Raw genomic sequence first — 21,472 nt, 5'->3', positions numbered from 1 at the left:
CACACACACACACACACACACACACACACACACACACACACACACGTGATTGAGCGAGAGGAGAAGGAACAGACTATCTCCTCCTAACATCACGCTAAGGGTCAAATATTATCACACCTTGTTGCTGTATTTCAGGCCATGAGACATATAACCTCAGATTATCTGGCTGTCTGTGGTCATATCTCTGCTCCCTGGTTGATAAGCAGCCACAGAGACCAGAGATCTGGATCTGGAGTGACACTGGGTATTAACTAACTCTAGCAAGCTAACGCGAAAAGCATTTGCCAAAATTAGCATTCTACCTTTTCTGGTTGACAATAACAATTTAGCGAGGCAAACTGACTCCATGTTAAGTTGCAGACAGCATGATGTTGATGTTGGTGCCATTCCTAAAGTTTTAACAAGTGACTCCAGTAACTAGCATCTTACAGTTATCGCAAACCAATGGGAAACTAAAAAGGAATTGGAGAGCACAGACCTCCGCTCCTTGTCACGCAACACTTTAGTCCTACTTTAATGTTATACTCACTTTCAGCAGACTGTCTGCTACAATTTGATGTTAGTTGCAGGTTTGTATGATAAATTGAAACCTGACAGTGTTGAAAATTATAATGACATATTTATATTCCAGAGCTTAGTATCCAGAATATTGCCAGGATCTGGATCATACTTTAATATCTGTGAGAAATTATGGTGAAATTGTCTTGTATTGTTTTGCAAAGCAAGCAGCATTAATCATGGAGTTATATACACATATAATGAAAACGGCCCTATTTCACAATGATAAAGAATCCTTTAAAAAAAATTCCTGGATCCAGACAGTGATCTGGATCACCTCCAAAATTTAATCAATTCTTCCTTCTCCTATTTTGAACATTTCCTGAAAATTTCATCAAGATCCGTTCGTTACTTTTTGAGACAGACAAATTCTCCCAAAACATAACCTCCTTCATTGAGTTAATTCATAAGCCAGTATTTGAAAAAAGAATCAACTGGCTCAAGGCTAATATCACTAAAATCATAAGTAAGACCCCTGTACAGTATTTGAATATCATACTGTTGAAACCAAACAAAGTGACAGGAATAAAATGCTGGTGCTGCTGAAACTCAAACCCAAGAATGAGTCACTGAACTGTCCATTGCTGTGAAAGTCTGCTTCAAACGGACTCAAAAAAGTTGTTACATCAACCTGAAGGATGTTTACTGTTTTACTGGTAACTTAAATGCGTGTTATGTTCAGCAGGGGAGGCAAAGTGCCACCAGCTGACTTCTTTAGTGCATATACTTCTGACACAGTATGTTGGATTTACTTCAGCTTGACTGAAGGAGCTGGAGTTGTACAGTACACCTGGCAACAATATTTAAACTATGCCACACCAATCTCTAAATGTTCAATATCTGTAGAAACCAACGATGTTGAAAAATGAAGCCAATGCAGATGTTCATTAAATGAGGCGGGCTGCAAAAACCAGAGTCCCCATCAGGTCCCAGGTTTAAATACAACATTTTGGCTAAAGACACATCATCAGTTTTGGCTTTTGTACACAGAACACTGAGTCATTTTGAGGAAGGATTGAATTCTAAGTAATACAGTAACTGTCATGTATGTACCCTTTAATTGCCCACCGTATTTTGTCTTGTTTGACAGTCCATAACTGAGCGAGGTAAAACTGTTACCTTAACAGAGGTTGGTATTTGATAAATATTAGCAATGAGCTAATCTTAGCATTAACAATTTGTGTTTGGGGGTTGGGAAAGTAAACATTTCTCTTCACAATTTGTGATAGTAGCCCAGGACCTGTTTGGTGATTTTGCATCAGACCGTGTGAGGTTAGCATGATAGCTGCACTGTTAACAAAAGCTGCAGAGTTTTCATTCATCTCAGAATCACTGTGTGTACCAGGTAACGGTTATTCACTTGAAGCAGGTTTCCCTATCTCTCATGAAAGTCAGAGAACACATCATGATTGGATGTTGTATCAACTGATACTGATTTTCCTGCTGAAATCAAAAGAGCCGTTGCAGAGGATTGCTCTATTGTTTAAAAGATTACCAAAAGCTGCTTTTAAATTTCATTGTGGGGTTGAGTGAAAAGCTACTGGTTAAAGTTCAGAGTGTGAAAAAGCATCAACATAGCTAGCAAAATATAACTCTAGTGTTGACTTTGACGTGATCAGATTTATGCCTCATCATCAGGCCTTTGCAGAGGATTTCTATGAAGTCTCCTCATTCTACCTTCAAATTCAACTATTCACCCTTTTACCAGGAGTGTACAGGTCTGAGTCATTTCACATGTAGCTCTCATCTGCATCATTCCATGTATAAATGTGCAACAACAAATAATTGTCGGTAAACTAAACTGAAAGGTCCCAGTACATGTCCGGGCAGGTTCTCATTCCCAGCTGCTTCAGTTGCCAGTATTGTCATTTATAGTTGTAAATTCAATCCAATAAATAAACGTTAAAGGTGTTGAAATGATTTAAACACTGCCTGTCACAGCTTACCTGATCATAAAATTTGAACTTCTGCTCAGTGATAACCTGTCAAGGTTTTATTTTTATTTTTATTTTACCAGTTGTTCAGTGAAATTACATAAACATATAATTTATAATCTTTGGCTCTTTTTATCATCTATCTCTCCAGCAAACTCTTGGATTTTATGCTAGTGTCTTTCTTTCAAAAAATCTGTTGAGGAAGTAATTATCAGATACAACAAGAAAAAGATGAAGCTTCCAATTAGAGCAGTCACTGTTATTTTAAAATTTTAACTTTCATATAAACAGACAGGGAAATGTCAACAGAAGATCCAAAACCAGCTCAAATTTCAGTATTGTCAATCAGGTAAGCCTTTCAAAGAGTTTTTCTATAAATTAATTTCATTGGTAATATATAATAGTGTTTTATCATTGTTCTGACCAGCACTCCAAAATTTCAAGACAACCGCAAAAAAACAAAGAGACTCAGCTCACAATTCTGTTTGAAAAATGAGCTAAAAATGAAAGAAAGAGACAAAAATATAAAAAAAATACTGACAGATTAATTTTCTCCAAACTGACCAAATGTTTTAGATTAACATTTACAATACAGTTCACATTTAGAAATTAAGTTTCAGGTGTTTAGTCAACCAGTGATTTGCTACAAATATCTGGCAACGTACAACTTACTGATCTGAAACGGCTGTTAGATCTTTAAGTAAAGTCAAATATTATGCCACAAAAAGCATAAAAATAAATAAATAGTTTTCCCCAAAGCTAATAAAGAAGCTCAAGGTGATCCAGTCTCAAATGAAGACAGCAGAGTCCTTCTACCAAACTCAAACTCAAGCTGGATGAGTGAAAAAGATTAAGACCATTAAAGCCCAAAACTTACTGGAGAATCTCCAAGTTGTGAAACAAAGTGGTGATCACTTCATGCAATCATTGACTGGCCTTCAGATATCTTGTACGTCTTTCATCTACTTTGCACGATGACCAAACATTGAACTGTGTTCATAAAACTGAGTCTGAGCCGCTGCATGGCGGCTGTTTGTAGTGCTCGTCTTCAAACTCCATAGTTATAATTAGTTACAATGCTATCTTATGAATAATTAATAGCACTGTACATACTACACAAAATAATGTGTAAAAATCTATACGGCCCAATGAATTTTTTAATGTATTCAATAAGGAATTAATTATTAAAACTTTTGGATATGTCAGCGCTCTCTTTCAGGATGTTACTGTCTGAGATGTATCATTCATTTCAGGGAGGACAGTCTTAACTTCTCCATTCTGCCTCATTATTCTACTTTGTTAGCTTTAAAACATGTGTACATGAGTAGATTTTTGGGTGTAATAGCCCCCATACTGGCAGGATCCACTCGTATGCAAGTAGATTTTATGTAAGATTAACAAAATTGTGACTCAAATTATAGAAAACATCTCTGGACAGAAGAGACTCTGTGGCCTGTTTCTGATGCATAAATAAATATTATCCTGATAAAGCACTGCCACTGAAACGCACCAAAGAAAATACTGTGTAGTAAATAGTATCCTGTTTTAATTCCTGATAGAAAATAGTAAGAAGTGTATAACTGAGCTGGATTGTTGGATTCCACCAGCTACGAAAGGTTCCTGTCTGACATTTTGCAAACGTTCACATGATGCTTGGGGGCTGAACGCTAAAGATCATTTCCTTGTTTGAGCACATCACAGTTTTCTCTCTTGACTATCCCAATCTGATACAACATTACAAGAACGTTACCAGAGACACAGGATTCACAGAGAATACTGTTAAAGCGACTGATACTTCTTCCTACAGCTGGTTAAAATCTCATCTCCATGATCAAATTTCTGCTTCTGCATCCTGACTCTGTCATCGAGGGACAGTGTAACTGGGGTTGAAGCTTTATGGTCCCACTTGGTGATAAAGATGGTCTTATTCGACAGAGTTTCAGGGGGCTTTAGTCTGATGCAAGCTACCCAGCTGTGGCAGTAGAAAAAGAGGCCTCGCTCCCACTCCAGCACATTGAGTCACGACAAAAGGCTGTTCACCAGGAGTCTGGTTTTCCAGAGGTTTCTCCCAGTTATAAATACGGTCTTATGCTATTGTTGCCAAATGTTTCCAAAAGATTGACCACGATGGAGGGCTTCTGTAAATAAAAACAGCAAATAAAAATAGCAAATACAGTCCAGATCTGCTTTCTTTGAGGTGTCTTGAAGACAACTTTGGCTGTGATTTTGGGCTGAGCCAATAAAAAAATACATCACTCGGCAGCAATAAAGAATTTTACAAAATAAAAAAGTCCTTCTCATTCAATATGCTCATCTTACTGTAAAAGAGTGTTCATCCTTTAAAGGAGAAATCCTTCATCCTGGGTGTCTTGTCTGAAATTACCACTGAAAACATCATGAGCCTTCCAATACCTGTCAAAACATGGATGTGTCACATTTTCACCAGCTATTGCACTGCAGAAACACAAGCAGTCCAGGAATTAGACTACTTGTCTTATTTCTAGTCAAAATATCTTATAACACTTCATATAAGGCGCTTTATACTTGCATGTCCTGCTAAAACACCTGATTTTAAGAAGCTGAAAGTGAAACTTCAGGATTTAATTGATTTTAATTAGTAGGAATAGTTGCCTTTGCACCAAGCACAGCTTTGTAAATAATCTTCCAGACACAAGTACACCATCATGTTTCAATAATTTACCTTCACCTCTAGCTTTTGAGAAAAAGGAACCATTTCTGCCAACCTGACCTGACTAAAAGCCTGTAATGCATGTATCTTGTATTCCCTGCATGTCCTCGTCATCAGCAGCAGCTCACATGTGACTGTGCTGACACACTCTGCCCTGACAGCAGCAGTGTTTGTGTCACTTAAACCGGCCATATGCAGGCTGCTATTATCAGAAGCAGAGTCTTGTCGGCTAATTTACATCTGAAGAGCCCACCTCAGCTTGACTGAAGCAGAGGGCACTGAGAACATCCAGTGTGGACGGGATGATGCTCTGTCAGGGAAGCAAAGCATGATGGGAATGCAGGGGGGGGGGAGACAGCAAACCAGGGAATGTTTTCATGATATGAAGCGACCGGCTGTGTGTTGCTAGCAGATACCATTTTCAGCACGGTGAAGTGAAGGCCTTTACTGCTGCAGCGTGTCCTCTATATGATTCACTGTAACCTCCATAACTAAGCGATAAAATTCAGACGCTTTCACCTCAAAAAGAGCAAAGAAGCACAGGGATCACACCACCTGTGAGCCTGGAAACAACACAGCCGGTGAAGCATTATAACCTTGAGACTGTAATTCAGGATGTCCCCAGGCCAGGTGATGAAATACAGCTGAGTGATGACACCTCACACACTTTCACCCCTTCTGTGTTACTGCCACCACACCCTCCATCAGCACTGCTTCTCATGTCATGTGCTCCCCCTTGCGTGGCATCCCCTCCACCCCCCACTCACCTGACCCTCTCCCCCCTCCACCATCATGCCTCTGGTCACCTCCACTCACCTGTTCTATCTTGGCCAGCCATTCCTTATTGCGAGCCAGTTCGGCCATAAAGGCCTGGTGCTTCAGCCACTTTCTGTGCAGCTTCTGAGCCTCGTCCCGCGCCGTGTCTCGGGCCATCAGCATCTTCTCTTCCACCCGCTGTCCCAATCACTCAGCTAGGGGAGACAAAAATAGCCACCATCAGGAGCTCCAACGCTCGAGCCGGCCCTTCTTCACCCCCCCTTCCCCCCCCCAACAGGACGTCCTGCCTGCCTCGACGCAAGAGCCGCCCGCTTCTCTCTGCAGGGGCCTGGGTACCTGTGCTGTCACCACCCACCCCAACCCCCACCAGACACCCTTTTCTGGAGGAAAAAAATCAAGATAAGCACCTCAGCAGCAGTGGTAGCAATGGAAGCACTCAAGCCCTTCCTTTGGGTCGCCCCTGGGTCCTCATGCCCTACCACTTCATGGGTCTTGCGGTCCTGATGCTGCAGTGCCTGCTAGCCAGTCTCAGAGAAGGCAAAAACAAGCAGCCAAATAGAGGAAATGCGCCAATGACAACAGTGGTTAAGAATGACACACACATCCAAGATTCTTCACAGGTTTTAGCTCCAAATGTCGATTACAATCCAGCCATCAGAGGGGGAGAGGATGTAGCTTTAGCCACAGCAGAAATCTTTCAGCCGGGGCAAACCTGACCATCCAGCACTTGCTAGTCCGGGTCAATCTGTAGTCCTGTCTAATGATGCTGTAGACAGGAGGAGGAGGAAGAGTTGGAGTGGGAGGAGCAGGGTGAACGGGATGCAGAGGCAGTGCAGAGGAGGCCGGATAACATAAGCTATCTGCTCTTGAAATGCATCGTTCCCACGGCTGCAAAAAGATGCACGCACAGGCTGCTGTGAGAAAGCAGCACTATTTTCTCCCCTCACTTCCCCTTCCTCGTGTCCCTGAACAGCTCAGCCGCGGTTGGTGCATGCTGCTGCAGTCCTTGCCTCTCAGCTACGCTCCTGTATGTGTGTGTGTGTGTGAGTGTGTGTGTGAGTGTGTGTGTGTGTGTGTGTGCATGAGTGTGTGTGCAATCACAATCAGCACTGCAGTGCCGGAGCAGAGAGAGGAGAGGGAGAGGGAGAGAACAAGAGGGAGAGGAGGGGGGAGACAGCAAGAGGAGGAGAGAGGGGGAGAGGAAATGGAGAAAGGGGGGAGCGCCAGAACAAAAAAAAAGAGGAAGAAGAAGAAGAGGAGAGGGAGTCAAAAGAGGGAAAAGATGGTGTTGGTAGGGGGGTATGTGAAACAGAGAAAGGAGGAGAGAGCCTGCGTCATCCCTCAGTGTCACCAGGGACATTTCTCTGCACTAGAAATGACTGCACTCAGAGCGGGAGCAGGATTTGGGAAGGAGGGGGGAGGTGTCATTTTAAAACAGCTGAATGAGAGGGAAGGAGGACGCATGCACACATGGTCCACAGTGCAGCTGACTGATTCGGATCACTCGCCCTGTTTAATGGGACGTGCATGTGGTTCTCCTGCTGCAGATATGTCAGACAGAGGCTGCACACGTTTTACTCTCCACACACCTCAGCTAATTCCTCTCCATCAGATCTGAATTATAGATACACGGGACAGTTTTATGTTATCAAATAATTTGTTTTGAGTTCAGTCAGATTTTTTTGTCTGCATCTGTGCTGCAGCATTCGAGGCATCTCTTATTTATATACTGTTCTGTAAAAATACCATTTTTTATTAGATTGAGTCATAGTAGCATCAGGGCTGATTAAAGTTTCATGAGTAAAAGGCTGAAGTGGAGCACTACCCTAAAACATTGAGTGTTGTTGTTTCGAGCTTTTTGGGTGTTTTCTTTCTGTTCCCTTGTTCAGGGTGTGAAAGTCTGTCTCTCCTTCCTGTCAACCAACAAATCCTGTCTCTCGATTAAAGTTACCATCAGGAGTTTTTAGCCGGTTATACAAAAGACTCACATTAAAACTGATGAACCACAAGAGTGAAGATTAATTATTTCTTCTTCTATCTTTCAGCCTCCTACCAGGTAGGCGTGAAACCAGCTGGCTGTTCACATTGACCAAAAATTCAACACACCTCCATTTACTCCCACTGTTTTAAAAAATGGAGCCAAATCACCAACACAATGAGCGCTGACATATTGCGCTGGTGATGTTTCTTGGAGAGCAAAAGGCTACTGGGTGGTGGAGCCATGGGACTGTCATCACCAACGCATGTGTCTAACAGGCTGGCCACACACAGGACACTCAGAGTCCGGTTGACCTGGAATTATGATTGACACAACATGTCTTTACAGTAGGAGGAGACGGACGTTTGTTGATATCAAACAAGTACAATTATTTAACCACTCTGTCAGATATTTGATATTTTCAATTCCAGGATAAACTGCAGCCAATAAATACCAACAACAACCAATGAGAGAAGTAGACTGGGAAGTATCACCAACTGGATGCTTCATACTCTAGTCTTTCCACTGAAAAACAAGTTATTTGTGTAACTGATCATATGTAAAGTCAGTGTAAAGATGTTAGTAGACATGAGTCTCTGTATACTGGTGAGAACTAGAGGCTGACATTTTTCCCGGAATCCCACAAGGTGTTTTTTTCTTGATCTCAGACTACGCCCCCTGTTGAGGAATAGTCTGGAATTTATCTTTTTTCCCCTCTTTTCTCCCAATGTTGTTATTTCATATCTATTGCAAAGGGGCGCTGGACAGCTGGCAGCTCCTTGGTTTTATCCCATTCCTGTTTTTTCCCATGCCACCGTTTGTTTTCTTATATGTCTTGGAAGGGATGTAACTGAAATGAAATTTCCCCTCGGGGACCAATAAAGTATTCTGATTCTGATTCTGATTTCTGTGGGATTCCCGTGGGATGGGAGTCAACTTTACTGTTAATCACAGGATTGGGACGGTACAGGATTAAAAGTTAACGGGAGCAGATGGGAGCGGGCACCAATCAGGATGATAAAATATAATATTTGACATGCGCCGCCATTTTGTAGTTTATTTCCAATAAGCCTCCACTGTAACGCAAGTGAAAAGAACTGCACTTCCCAGAAGCCAACAGTGTTCCCCGACTGCTGTCTTCCACCGAAATTCAAAAAAGAACAGCAATGGAGGGAGTACACACTGGCGTAGAATCTGATGTGCTTAAAACTGACAAACCCAAAGAAAGAAGGATGGACCTATGAAACTGACAGAACTGGACAGCTCTCTTATTGCAGTTTTTATTTTTTAAACACTTAAAACATAAATGTATTATCAATGCTTAAAGGTCAAAATTGCTCAATAAATTAGTAAAATGAAACTTGATATGTTAAGGTTTGTAACATGATGGTAGGCATTTTTGTTTGGATTAAGGCAACAAATGGCTCCTAATTCTACCACAGATGAACAGCACCTGTTGCCATATCTTTGGAAATAATGCAGCATAACACAAAGTAATCTAAAAAAGAATGGGGAGAAAATCAAATCAAATCCAGTCTATTGCCTAAAATCTAAAAGAAAGGGAAAAAATGGGAGCGGTACAGGAGTGGGAGTCGTTCTGAATGGGGGCGGGATAGGAGTGACAGTCATTATACCGGGAGTGGGACGGGACAGGATATTTTCTGTGGGAGCGGGGTGGGACAGGAGTGAAGATCCACCTTGTGTCACTCTAATTGTTAACTACATGAATCTGAATGATACACGAATAAAAAGTGCAATGAGCCTGAATTTGCAATTCTTTCGCATATATACTCCTGACACGTTCAATACTCCATGCCAAGGGTAACTAGCTGGTGGACCATGGTCCAGGTTTAGACCAACATGCCATACTATGTGGACCTGAACCTTTTTTCAGTGTATTATAAGACAAATTTAAATTTGATGTGATGCTTCTATTTAAACTGCCAAAGCTTTTCCAGTGACTTGTTTTACGGCATGGGTTGGGCAGATGAGGAAACTCACAAACCAGTTGACCTATGGCTAAATTCCACCTTATAACTCATTGGGCCAATCACAGCCATTCCCATACACTCGGATTGAAATGAAGTGCAGAAAGTCAGTTTTTGTTTAGTTTTTCTCATGTTTCGAGTTTAAAAATAGTCAAATGGGGTTCATGGGGTACATACAATTCAGTCAGTATCCGGAGAGGCTTGGCAATGGGTGTATTTTTTAAGCTTTCTTAAGCCACATCAGAACCGAGAATAGTGTTTTCTTTGGATAAAGTTGTGCAGTAGGCCCCAATATGTGAGTAAAATTAAAAAGGATGTCTTCATCTGTTCTAAGTAAGGTAAGCTGACATCATATTTGAGGCAACATACTGTCACTTTGCTTGAAGGAAATGTAAAGTTATCTTTAACACTAGAACTGCCTCTGCAGTCTGACTAACTGTTATGAATTTTCTCTCAAGTAAGCTTAAGTTAGCCTAACATTAGCTTCTAACTGAGTTGTTCATCTTGTGGCTTTGTTTGTTGGGGTTCATCAGCTTATTTTGTTTTACTTTTTGTTGTTGGCTGTAGTTAAAGCAAAGTTGACTTCTGGAGCCTAAATTCATTAAAGTCTTAAATATAAAACCTTCAATAGCTGAGATAACAAAGGTTGGGAAACGTTATGCTGAATGGTTCAATGTAAATACCGAAGTACCAAACTAATAGAGACACACTCTTGATAAAGAGAGTGAAAAAAAAAACATTTTTTATATGACCAACGCTGATCCTCTGTCTTGTTACTTAGCTAGTGAGGGCAACAAGATTTGGCTCATCACATTTGCACAGGGACCTGTCAATTTTGTTTTGCGACTGACGCTTTTTATCAACAATGAAATGATTCACATATCCCTCCAGCGCGTAGTTTAGACCCTTTTGGGTCTAGATCAGGGATGTCAAACTCGTGCCATGGAGGGCCAAGAGGCTGCAGGTTTTCTTTCCAACCAATAACTCCACCAGCTGAATTCACTGATTATCTCACCTTCAAGCAGAGGGGTGAGATAATATCAGTGAAATCAGCTGGTATAGTTCTTCCTTTTTTAGACATAAAACCTGTGCCAGCCAATCAGAACGAGCCCCTGTCATACAGCTGTTACGTTTAAGAACCAAAAAACCCAGTTTACTGGCGTCCACACGATGCCATGAAACCAGTTTTCCAAAATCTTCACTTTGGCGGAGTTTTCAGAAAACATTGTTTTTATTGACATAAAGTTGCGGTTTCATGTGAATGACAGGCATAAATGAATAAAAAATGTGCAGTTCCCCAGATACCCAGCTACATGTAGACATGGCTGTGGTCTGTTGTTCTTGAGTCCTTTGTGTTGTGTGTCTCCTGTTTTCATCCATGTCTCCTGGTGAGTTTTGTGGTGTTTGTTTTTTGTTCTCTTATAGGGGTTTTTGACTTGAGTTTTGGACTTATGATTTTAGTTAAAGTAACCCTTTTTATTTTGATCTGCTACTGAGTCCTCGTCCTTGTTTTTCCCTGTGGATTATGTGACACTTTTATTCTATTTAATATCTGAGAATAAGTTCAGCTAACCTTTTGACAAAGTTATCAGCCAAAAGTTCAGTCGTGGTAAACAGAAATAATAGGTACGTGGCTGTTTTGTAGTTTCAAATAATTTATTTATCTTTTTATTTCCTTTCATTAGGATCTGATAAATGGTCAGGAGTCTGTAGAAAGTGTTTCGTTTTGAAGCTTAGGATGGCATTTTCTTTTCACGTACCTGACAGCTTGTCCGGGGGCAATCTTCTTTGTTCAGCTTTACTCATGCTGGGTGAGGGGACTCTGTCAAAAATAGACTCCACATCATCAATGGAGGGTGGGGGAGGCTTCTGATATGGAGCTGACCTGCACAGTGGTGCTCCCTGTGGAAACATGACCATTGATTAGAACAAAACAGATCACTTCCGCAGTGACAGTATGGACGGAGTATAACATACACCCTTCTCCTGTAAACTGATATCACTGTGTATTCAGTCAAACCGACTCAATGTGCTTGAGGGAAGAAATAAGTAAACTGAGTAAATAATCAGAGACGAATGTCTTTGTTGGTTTTTATCTGATAAGCTCATATTAAGTAACTAGGATTGCAGAATTTTTATCCTGTATTTATGTTTCAAAGGGTAACTCAGCCAAAAGCTATCTTTGAAAAAGCAGTCTTTGTGTTTTCTTTTTAACTGTGTGAAGCTATTTTTTTTTTTTTTTTAATCAACAGTATTCATTTTCAACATTAATAGCCCAATGAGATCACTCATTGATTTGGGGCAGGTATGATTCCACATGACTGCGTAGACGTAGATAAACAAACAAACAAAAATAAATTAATATGAACAGTTAAAATTCTGTTAAACCCTCGGAGTGACCTGGAAATGATAACTCAGAGGCCATGGATCAAAAAGGTTTTAAGACACATATAATTTACAAGACTAAGTCTAGGAGACTGCCTGATGGCTAGCTGGATATTACCTCCACCAAGGAGGCTATTTTTTTGTGAGAGTTTGTCTGTTTGTCTGTGAACAACATAACTCAAAAAGTAACAAACAGAGCTTGATGAAATTTTCAGGAATTGTTCAAAATGGGATAAGGAAGAAGTGATTAAATTTTGGAGGTGATCTAGATCACCGTCTGGATCCAGGATTTTTTTAAAGGATTGTTTAGCATTGTGAGATAGGGCCGTTTTCACCATATGTGTATATAACTCTACTATAAATGGTCGGAGTGCTTTGCAAAACAATACAAGACAAGGTCACCATAATTTCTGACAGATGTTAAAGTACGATCCAGATCCTGGCAATATTCTGGATACTAAGATCTAGAATATGAAATATGTACTTGGTCATCATAATTTTCCACACTGTCAGGAGAAAAATTATCGTACAAACCTGCAACTAACACCAAATTGTAGTAGACAGTCTGCTGAAAGGGAGTATAACATTAAAGTAGGACTAAAGTGTTGGTGACAATCACAATATGCTAGGTGCAGGTCTGAGCTCTCAAAGTGCTTTTCTAGTTTCTACCTTAACATAATCATCATAGAAGCCTGTTTTCAGAATGGAGAGCCACAGTTTTGTTAAAGGTGAGTTTGGTGCACACTCTCATGTCTCAAACGCATAAACCATAAATAAACCAATAAGCATTTTTAGTAGTTTTACTGATGCAATCCCTTCCCCTCTAACTTTTATCCTCAGGTCTTGAAAAACATACAGTGATTATCAGTGACTTTGTCAGCACTTATTTGCAAACAAAGTTGTTTTAATTTAGTGAAGAATTTGACCTGCAGGTTGCCTTTTAAGCCTTTAGGGTCGACCTATGAGTCTGTACTAAAAATCCTTGGCATTAAAATCACTATCATCAATTATAAATGTAATCAATGAATATAAGGCAAGTTTAAGCAGTGATTTTGGGAGTCTCTACGTAAATTTAAAAACAATATGTTTGAGTATGGAGCTGCATTGAAACACCTCAGAGTAGTTTGTTCAGGTTTTATGTGTACGTCTACAAAATAAAAATACAATATAACCTGTGTTAGCTGGTTTCTAATGCAGAGTTTATTGCTCTTTGACCAGCACTCTATTAAATTTTTATAAACCTACATTTTGATATTAATCATGTACTTTTGTCCTCTTGTGTCAAATGCTGGACCTATGTTTGCATTTTCATTCCCGGACATGTACAAACCTCTTTGGAATGACTAAACTCACATGTTCATCCTCTGGGCCATAAATTCAAATCCTGTCTTCTTCAAAATTTTACCTTAAAATTCATCAGCTTAGGCTTCTCTGGTGCATTCTTCAACTTCAGCCTCATGCATGGGGAGGATTTAAAATGATCTGTGAACAGAGAACAAATCCAGCTGACTACCACCACCTAGAGGAGGAAGTCAGAATGTCATCAACTCACTTGGATTTTCTTTAAATTACTGAACTAATGAAAGTTACCCCTCAACAATGAGTAATTAACAAACAAACAAACAAACAAAAGAGGCAAAAGTAAAAAAATATAGATTAATAGTCATAATAGATAAATAAATAAATAAATCCCAATGAAAGAAGCCACAAAGACCAACTGAGGAGAATAACACAGAAGTCAAAGGTAAAATCTTCTTCTTCTTCTTCTTCTTGTGAGTTTCCAGCAGTTTAGACACACCTAGACCTATCACTGCCCTTCAAAGATAGACAGGAACCAAATCAATCCACGTAGCACAGTTTAAGATTAGCAATTAGCTTAAGAGCAATTTTTGTGGCATGTAGAAAATGAAACACTGCTTTTGCAATGATGGTTCCCAAATTGGCGAAGCAATGTTTTAACTAAAAACAAGTTATCCCCAGGTCAGTCAGTGTTTTGAACAGTGCCTTCTTTGCAAGTTTTATGTTCTACATTGAAGTATTATTTGATAAAATGTATAAGGACTTTCACATTCACACAGTCCAGTGGGATGTTTTTCAGAAGTCTGTAAACAGTGATTTAACCCACAGTGACCAAGTCTCAGACAAGTTATTTTGACTCCATCTCTCCTGTTTCCAGTATAACTGTGTGAATTCCTTATCAATAGTTGGAAAAAATAATGTCTTCCTCTTTTTTCCTTCTTAAAATATTCTTTAATTCTACATCTGTATTCAGCCTTTCCAAAATTCATGTAGATATAAATGTCATATCTACATGAATTTGATTAAGAGCTGATTTTTTGTCAGCAGCTTCATTTCCCATGACCCCGGTATGCCCAGGAACCCACACTAATTGAACTCCACAGTTCAGATTTTCAACTCTGAACAAATTTGAGTCTGAACAAATCATTGCTTTTTTCTGGTTTAACCTCCTTCGATCCAGTACAGTGCCCAAAGCATTGCTAATAATTTTGTTGTGAAGACAGATGTAAAATTCTTAACTTTCATAGATTTTTAATTGTGTCACATAGACCCCAAAACCTGCCTTTCCACTTCCTGGATCAGGTGCGACACAAGGCACAAGTGAAACTAATGAGGGTAATCAAGGTGAAGGACACTCTTAGGGGAAGGAAGTAGAACTAAACCAGACACAAAGGGAGGAAAAACTACAAAATAAAACAGGGAACACCGATGACCAGGGCCCTGTCCTACAAAGCAGGATTACTGCCTAGCGAGGTAGCTTTGAAGATAGGTTCGGGATTCCCTGTTCTACGACACCTCAGCGAGGTGAGTCTCCATGGCAACATACCCCACCCACTGACCAATGAGCCCTTACGAAAAAATGGCTTGTCCGTTCTAAGAGGATCCCTTGGACATCGGAGCTCGCATTGTCCGAGGAGCATGCCGACGCGCGCGAGTTTTCAGGGACCGCACCGACCCACTCTCTTTTTCGGATGACCACCTTTATGAAAGTAACCGGTTTTCCAGGGAGGGGTTGGTAGTACATGACACTTTCTACAGGTAGTTAAAGGGAATGAAGAACTCTCATTGCCGTAATAAGATCTTCAATGCCAACACTTCTGTTCCATGACAATATTTTATTGCCCGTCTTAAAATTGTGACAGGAATTCATATAGGGCTCATGTGGGCTACATGTCTCACATAAAAATGTAAACACGATAGGAATGAACAAATGATTAATTCATCTAAGAAATAAATTAGGTATGGTGCATGTTACAGTAAAAGTGCATGTTGGACAGTGCTATTTCAGGATGATAATGGCACAAAAGATTTTTTTTGCACTACACTTACGCATTTAGACTGTCAGCAATTTTCTGCCAGCACTCCTTCCGTGCTTTAGCAGCAGTGACAGTACTGCTTTTAACGTTAATTACATGTTTCAGCTGGTCATACTTCCTCATGATCACCTCCTGCTCCTCCTGTGTGAAGGAGAGCTGCTCTGATGCTCCAGACTGCTCCATGTTCCCTGATTGGTCAGATGCAGCGGGCCCCGCCTTATATGCGTGCACGTGCTCATTGCCTAGCTGGATCCACTTATGAGGTTGATAACCAGCGTCGTAAAACCGTGTAGCGAGACCGCCGGCTACCGCGCTCAGTTCAGCGAGGTAGCTCCAAGGCTATCTCTCTAGGCTGAACTTGCTTCAAAGAACAGGGCCCTGGGAAACATGGATGAAGACATGCACACACAAGGAACACAGGACACAAAGAATAGCACAAAAGACTACAAGATAATACAGAATATCAAAAAAAAAAAAAAAAACTTGTCAAAGGTTCCAGTACAGTTTGTATCCTGTCTACTTAATTTAAATGAACAAAGTTAAGATGAAAAAAAATCTTCTTGTGATCAAACCCACAAATGATAAACTTTGACAGATTGGTAGACAGTTGTCAGGTTAAATGTTGCTAGCTTCTTAGCTTTCTGGTATGTGCCTTGCATTAGCAGTTATTGCTCTGGTCCTCTGTCCCTTTGAGTGTGGTGTTTGACACTTTGCAGGATTCTTGTATTTGCCCCAAAAGTTTGTATGTTGTGTCTGATGGACATCTCTGTGCTTTATGTTTACTGCTGCCTTTCTTCAGTCAGCTCATGATGAGATGAATTTACTTCTGTGTGGCTTTACAGATTTGCTAATGGTTTACTCATCATGATGATCTATAGAGTGTGTGCTCAGCTTTCCTCTGTGTCCACCCCACACAAAAGGTTGGCCTGTATGATTGCAAACATTGAGTGTATTTAACATTGAGGATTTTAAATGAGAGTGGCCCAAGGATAGGGGGAGTGAAGTCAATCTTTACATAGTACACACCTTGCTGATTTCTTTGAAACTGTGAATTGGACTCAAAAACAGCCTAATCATTTTTGTGTTCAACACTTCAGCCCATTGGGACTTGATTTGGGAACTGAAGCTAGCCATAAAGGTACTGTTCACTTCCCCTCTAAGGCTGTATTATGCTTCCTCACTAACGTGCCGCGCAGAAATGGGACGTACCCAATCGGTATGACAGAACACAACTGTTTTTTTCAGCGTTGTAAACGCTGTTTACAACATGTTTTTGTGCCAATTCCTCTTCCCCGCCATGTTTGGCTGCAAATTTAGGCAAGGCAAGTTTATTTATAAAGCACTTTTCAGCAAGGCAATTCAAAGCGCTTTACAGACAGAACAAATGAAAAGAAAACGATTAAAATTCAATCAAAAATCTGAATAAAATCAATAAGATACAATAAAACGATAAAAAATTAAAAGATAAAATATAAGTTAAAACATACTTAAAAACAGATTGTAAGATAAGAGTTTCAGTGCAGAGTTGTAAAATTGTGTTTTTTTTGTTTTTTTTGTTTTTTTTTTTCCAGAAAAGATATTAAAACTAATTGTTCAAATGCTCTAATAAAAGGCAGCTGTAAAAAGGTGAGTGTTCCATCTGGATTTAAAGGAGCTCAGAGTTTTTGCAGACCTTATATTTCTGGCAGTTTGTTCCAGATATTTGGAGCATAGAAGCTGAATGCTACCTCTCCATGTTTGGTTCTGACTTTGATTTACCCTAGGAATTGTTCATCACATGGTTATAATGGTGATATCTATGTGATAAAATGATAGTATGTTTTGCACTTCAGGCACTAGGATCTCTGGTTCATCTCCATGTCTCTGTGCAGAAGTTGGACATTTTCAGAGGTGCATGACAAAGAAATTTCGTGCTTGAAAAGGCTGCTGGAATGACATCATTTGTCTGCACAAAGCCGTTCGAACTTCGCAGACACTAGTATAAACCAAGTATAAACCAAGCTGTACTCTGACATGTCTCCATTAACGACTGTCCATATCACCCTGTCTATGCAGGACAGGCTGTCTGGTGTTTGTTTAAGTTGTCCGCTGAATGGTCTGTGTGTTTTGCCTTTGACCACTTCAACCGTTTACTACTAAAGCAGTGAAGACTTTTTGATATGTAGCACTGAACTGAACAGGAAAAAATGTTTGTTTGCAGCTTGATCAGTTTGTGTTCATCGTGTACGTCCTTTTCTGTTAAAAAACAGAAAAATGAAGCATGGCTGTCTGTAATTATGTCTACCCCTTATCCTTTAACCACCTTATTAAGATGAATGTTCAAAATATTAAAAGGCTGTACTCAACAAATCATTAAAGTATAGAGACTGGATCAAAAACCTGAAAAGTATTTTGGATAAGCCAATGAAAGAGTTAACTAGTCCACTTACTACTGTTTATTGTGTCTGCAAATAACATCGCTAATTCCCATATAGTACTCTAGTATAGTTACCAGTAAAAATCTTCAAGCTGAATTTATAGTTGTCAACCTTGAGTGCAGTTGTAGTATGTGCAATATTTCAACCACTAGAGGGCAGCATCTCCTCTGATTTCCTCAGTCCTTGGCAGCTCACTGTTCCAAAATGCATACTCCATAGCTATGGTTCTGTTTATGTGTCTGCAAGTGTCCTTTTGTAGGTTTTCCTGCAGTAATTTTTCATCCTTTTTATACCAGATATAACAGTATAACTAAAATCCATTCTGATCAATCCTTGACCCAAAGAGCCAACCTTTTTTCATACACTCCTCATATTTTCTCTTTTATTTAGCAAAAAAAAAAAGTTGTTATATGGGGAAACGTCAGAAGTTTCATATGAAGAAGAATGTTTGTTTGATGGACAGGAGTAATGCACTTTAGCCCATTAATTGGGCGGTTATTTTGTTGTTGGAAGGTACAGTCACATGATGCCGAGGCAAAGTAGCTGATTGGCTCTCTCCAGCAAACTGATACTCGAAGTTTTCCTCAACTGAGTTTTTGTTCAGCAGCAGAAAAAATCCATAATATTTAGAAATCAATTTAATTCATATGGTGTCATTTTATGTTTGATAAAAAAAATAAAATTGCATATACATTTGTTTTGTTGTTAAAGAAAAAACATGGAAAAAAAAAACCCCACGTAAAAAAAAAAAAAAAATTAAATCACATAGCCATTACTTACGCCATGACCCAACCCATGGACATGACATGCAGACAAACATACTGATATCCCACTAATCACCACTGTTGTGATTATATTGGAAGGACCAGGTACACTGATGTGTTTGGTTTGGAAACAAAAGAAAGAAAAAACAAAATTAGAAAAACAAAAACTGCTTGTTCATTTTAAAGGTGAGCGTTTGTGCTGCTATTTAACTGTTTTACAAAGTGTCTCTATCCCATGCGCATCTCATTTCAATTAATGAGGCCAGCAAAGCGTGGCTGACTCATTTATATCATTAACAAATCACACAAACACAAATCAAGTTCAGCTAAACAATGGTTCACCTCACATTTGTTTTAACTTGGCCTTAATATCAGCTCCATAACTGTGGGTCCAAAGAGACAGACGACTTACACTCTGAACCACTTGACTCTTTCCACTCCACGGTTTGTTTCAAAGTTTCATTGTGTTTCAGGTTTAATTTATCATCTTGTACTTTAAACCAGATAATCTATTAATTTTCAGTTTTTTTAATACTTCCTTTTACATATTTTTCAGAATAGTTTCACTATGATGATTAAATAATTGTGGCATTGGCTGCTTCACCTTCATCTCCTCATCCAAACAAAGTGTCAGTGTGACATTGACTAAAAGTCACACATTGCTCCTCTAGACTAATTATCGTCTTTCTAAAGAGACAAAAAGGGTTAAATGTAAAAATGAGACTGAGTAACTCCGTGAGTCACAGTCACAAACAGCACGTTGATGAACTACTTAGGCTGAAGAATTGTTCTAAATAATTTGCTTCTGAAGATGAAAGAGAATATTTAATTTAAAAACACCCCTGTGGGCTTCATTTGATAGAATGAGGTCAAAGTCAAACTTCTGTCTTTTACAAACAGCAGATCTTTTCCAACTACATCCACAGACTTGTAGTTTAAACAGCATCTCTTTCCACGGAGAGGTTAACGTCCAGAGGCAAGACGAGGTTACGACCCACTCAGACTGACCTGACAGGCACAGCGACATCATCACAGACCTGAGATGAGTTTGCGACTTAACTCTTTATTCAAACAAACATACTTATTTTCAGCTGTCAGGTTTTTCTGTTCAGGTTTATGTTTTCTTTCTGCCGTCACTTCGTCGTCCTCTCAAAGCCTCCACTTCTAACAGCTGTCAGTCAGCGTGCCTGTCACTGTGGGAGCAGACGTTTCTCACACATCCATTAAGCTGAGTGTTGTAAAGGTATTAGACTCATTAAAGCTTGGACCTGTAGCAATGCTTTGTGACCTCTTCAGCGGTCAGAGCGATCACTTTAACTGCTGCATCTGTGTGGGAACCAGCCTACAGACAGTTAACCTTGACCACATGTTCCAACAGTGCAAATGGACCCTGTAATGATCACCCAGTCTAATGACTGACTTCTCTCTCGAAGGAATGCACCATGAACATACACCACCAAGTTTTTTTTACTCTATGCATATTTTTCCCCATGTGCAGAAAGCTACAGAAATTGTCTCTGCACAAAAATAACACCAAACAGAGGAGCTCCAACCTTTTTTTGTTTTATTATTTATTTTTGAGATGTAGTTTAATTTAGGATTAGCATATTTAAGATGAAGAATTGGTTGCAAATAAAAGAAAAATGGTTGCACGTAAGAGCTTAATCATGCATAAATTACTAATGCACATAAATAAATACAAATAAAAATAATCAAATAATAACAAAACAAAATGAAATCCAGCCTTGCAGTCACACACATTCTGGTAGCCAAAGTGATTTCACCAGCACTCAAATTTGACCGTAAAAACAAAACCATCGAGGAGTCAGAGTCAACATCATAAAGAATCTGCTTTAGGTCTTAGTTTTTAGATTTAAAAACATTTTATGACACCAGCAGCAGTGTCCTGGACTTTATTTGGCAATAAAGTCCAGGACGAGGGTAGAGAATACTCAAAAGCCCATTTTCCAATTTCAGTTCAGACTTTAGTGACAGAACATAAAGACATCCTGGAGCTCACTGAAAAACGGTCCAGCACTTTTCTGTGTGATAAAGACACAGTGAGGGCAAGCGTTGCCTCATAAATGAAGGTATGTATATGTATAAGCCTATGGATTGTCAGAGATGGTCACCAAACCTGAGAGTACGACTGACGACAGTGAGTCAAAGGAAGTGGCATTTAGCTCCAATCATTCAGACAAGTTAGCGCTCTTTAAAGCAACATAACAAAAGTCTGTTTTTTTGTTAGTTGTCAGAGACTACACTATACCATGGAGTCAACTTCTATCCAGTTCTGACCATTACAGAGCAATCAGTGTTTACTGGTAAAGAGTGATCGCGCTAACTGGTGACTCTCAGCAGAACATGTCAGTGATTGTCAGCTCATAAGTCACCAGTTAACAGGGTCACACTCTTCACTTAAACACCAGTGATGTCTGTAACTGTTATTGAATGTTTTATTTATCCTACCTCAGGTAACGAGGTTTGACCACGGAGAAATAATTTTAACTGACAATATTCTAAACCCAGTTTTTACTTTGTGTATTTAATGAAAAGCCATTAATATATTGAAATATATTTAGTACACTTCTCTGTTTATACATAGTTTTCTGGCTCAGCAGGATTTTGGGAGGTTTGCTGCTTTATT

The 21,472-nt window shown here is 39.6% G+C and overlaps 1 protein-coding gene across 2 annotated transcripts in view; it reads right to left on the bottom strand.

Annotated features, from left to right (window-relative positions):
* The window catches only part of sptbn4a (spectrin, beta, non-erythrocytic 4a), a 48,673-nt gene extending 41,647 nt beyond the window's left edge, over positions 1-7,026 (bottom strand). Inside the window, exons 1-2 of one of the 2 annotated variants that reach the window (XM_074672267.1) lie at positions 6,366-7,026; positions 5,998-6,152 (exon numbers count right to left, since the gene is read on the bottom strand). In XM_074672267.1, the coding sequence (XP_074528368.1) occupies positions 5,998-6,120 (123 nt within the window). In that variant the 5' untranslated portion in view covers positions 6,121-6,152; positions 6,366-7,026. Of the gene's footprint in view, positions 1-5,997; positions 6,262-6,365 lie in introns of those variants that run through there. The other variant, XM_074672268.1, reaches the window with a different exon arrangement.
* Between the last annotated feature and the right edge of the window lie 14,446 nt (positions 7,027-21,472).

Source organism: Halichoeres trimaculatus, unplaced genomic scaffold (genome assembly GCF_033239565.1).
Source record: "Halichoeres trimaculatus isolate MK-OKI-2021-1 unplaced genomic scaffold, fHalTri1.1 fHalTri1_scaffold_6, whole genome shotgun sequence".
Classification (NCBI taxonomy): domain Eukaryota; kingdom Metazoa; phylum Chordata; class Actinopteri; order Labriformes; family Labridae; genus Halichoeres; species Halichoeres trimaculatus.
This window is presented reverse-complemented; position numbering and strand designations above follow the sequence as displayed.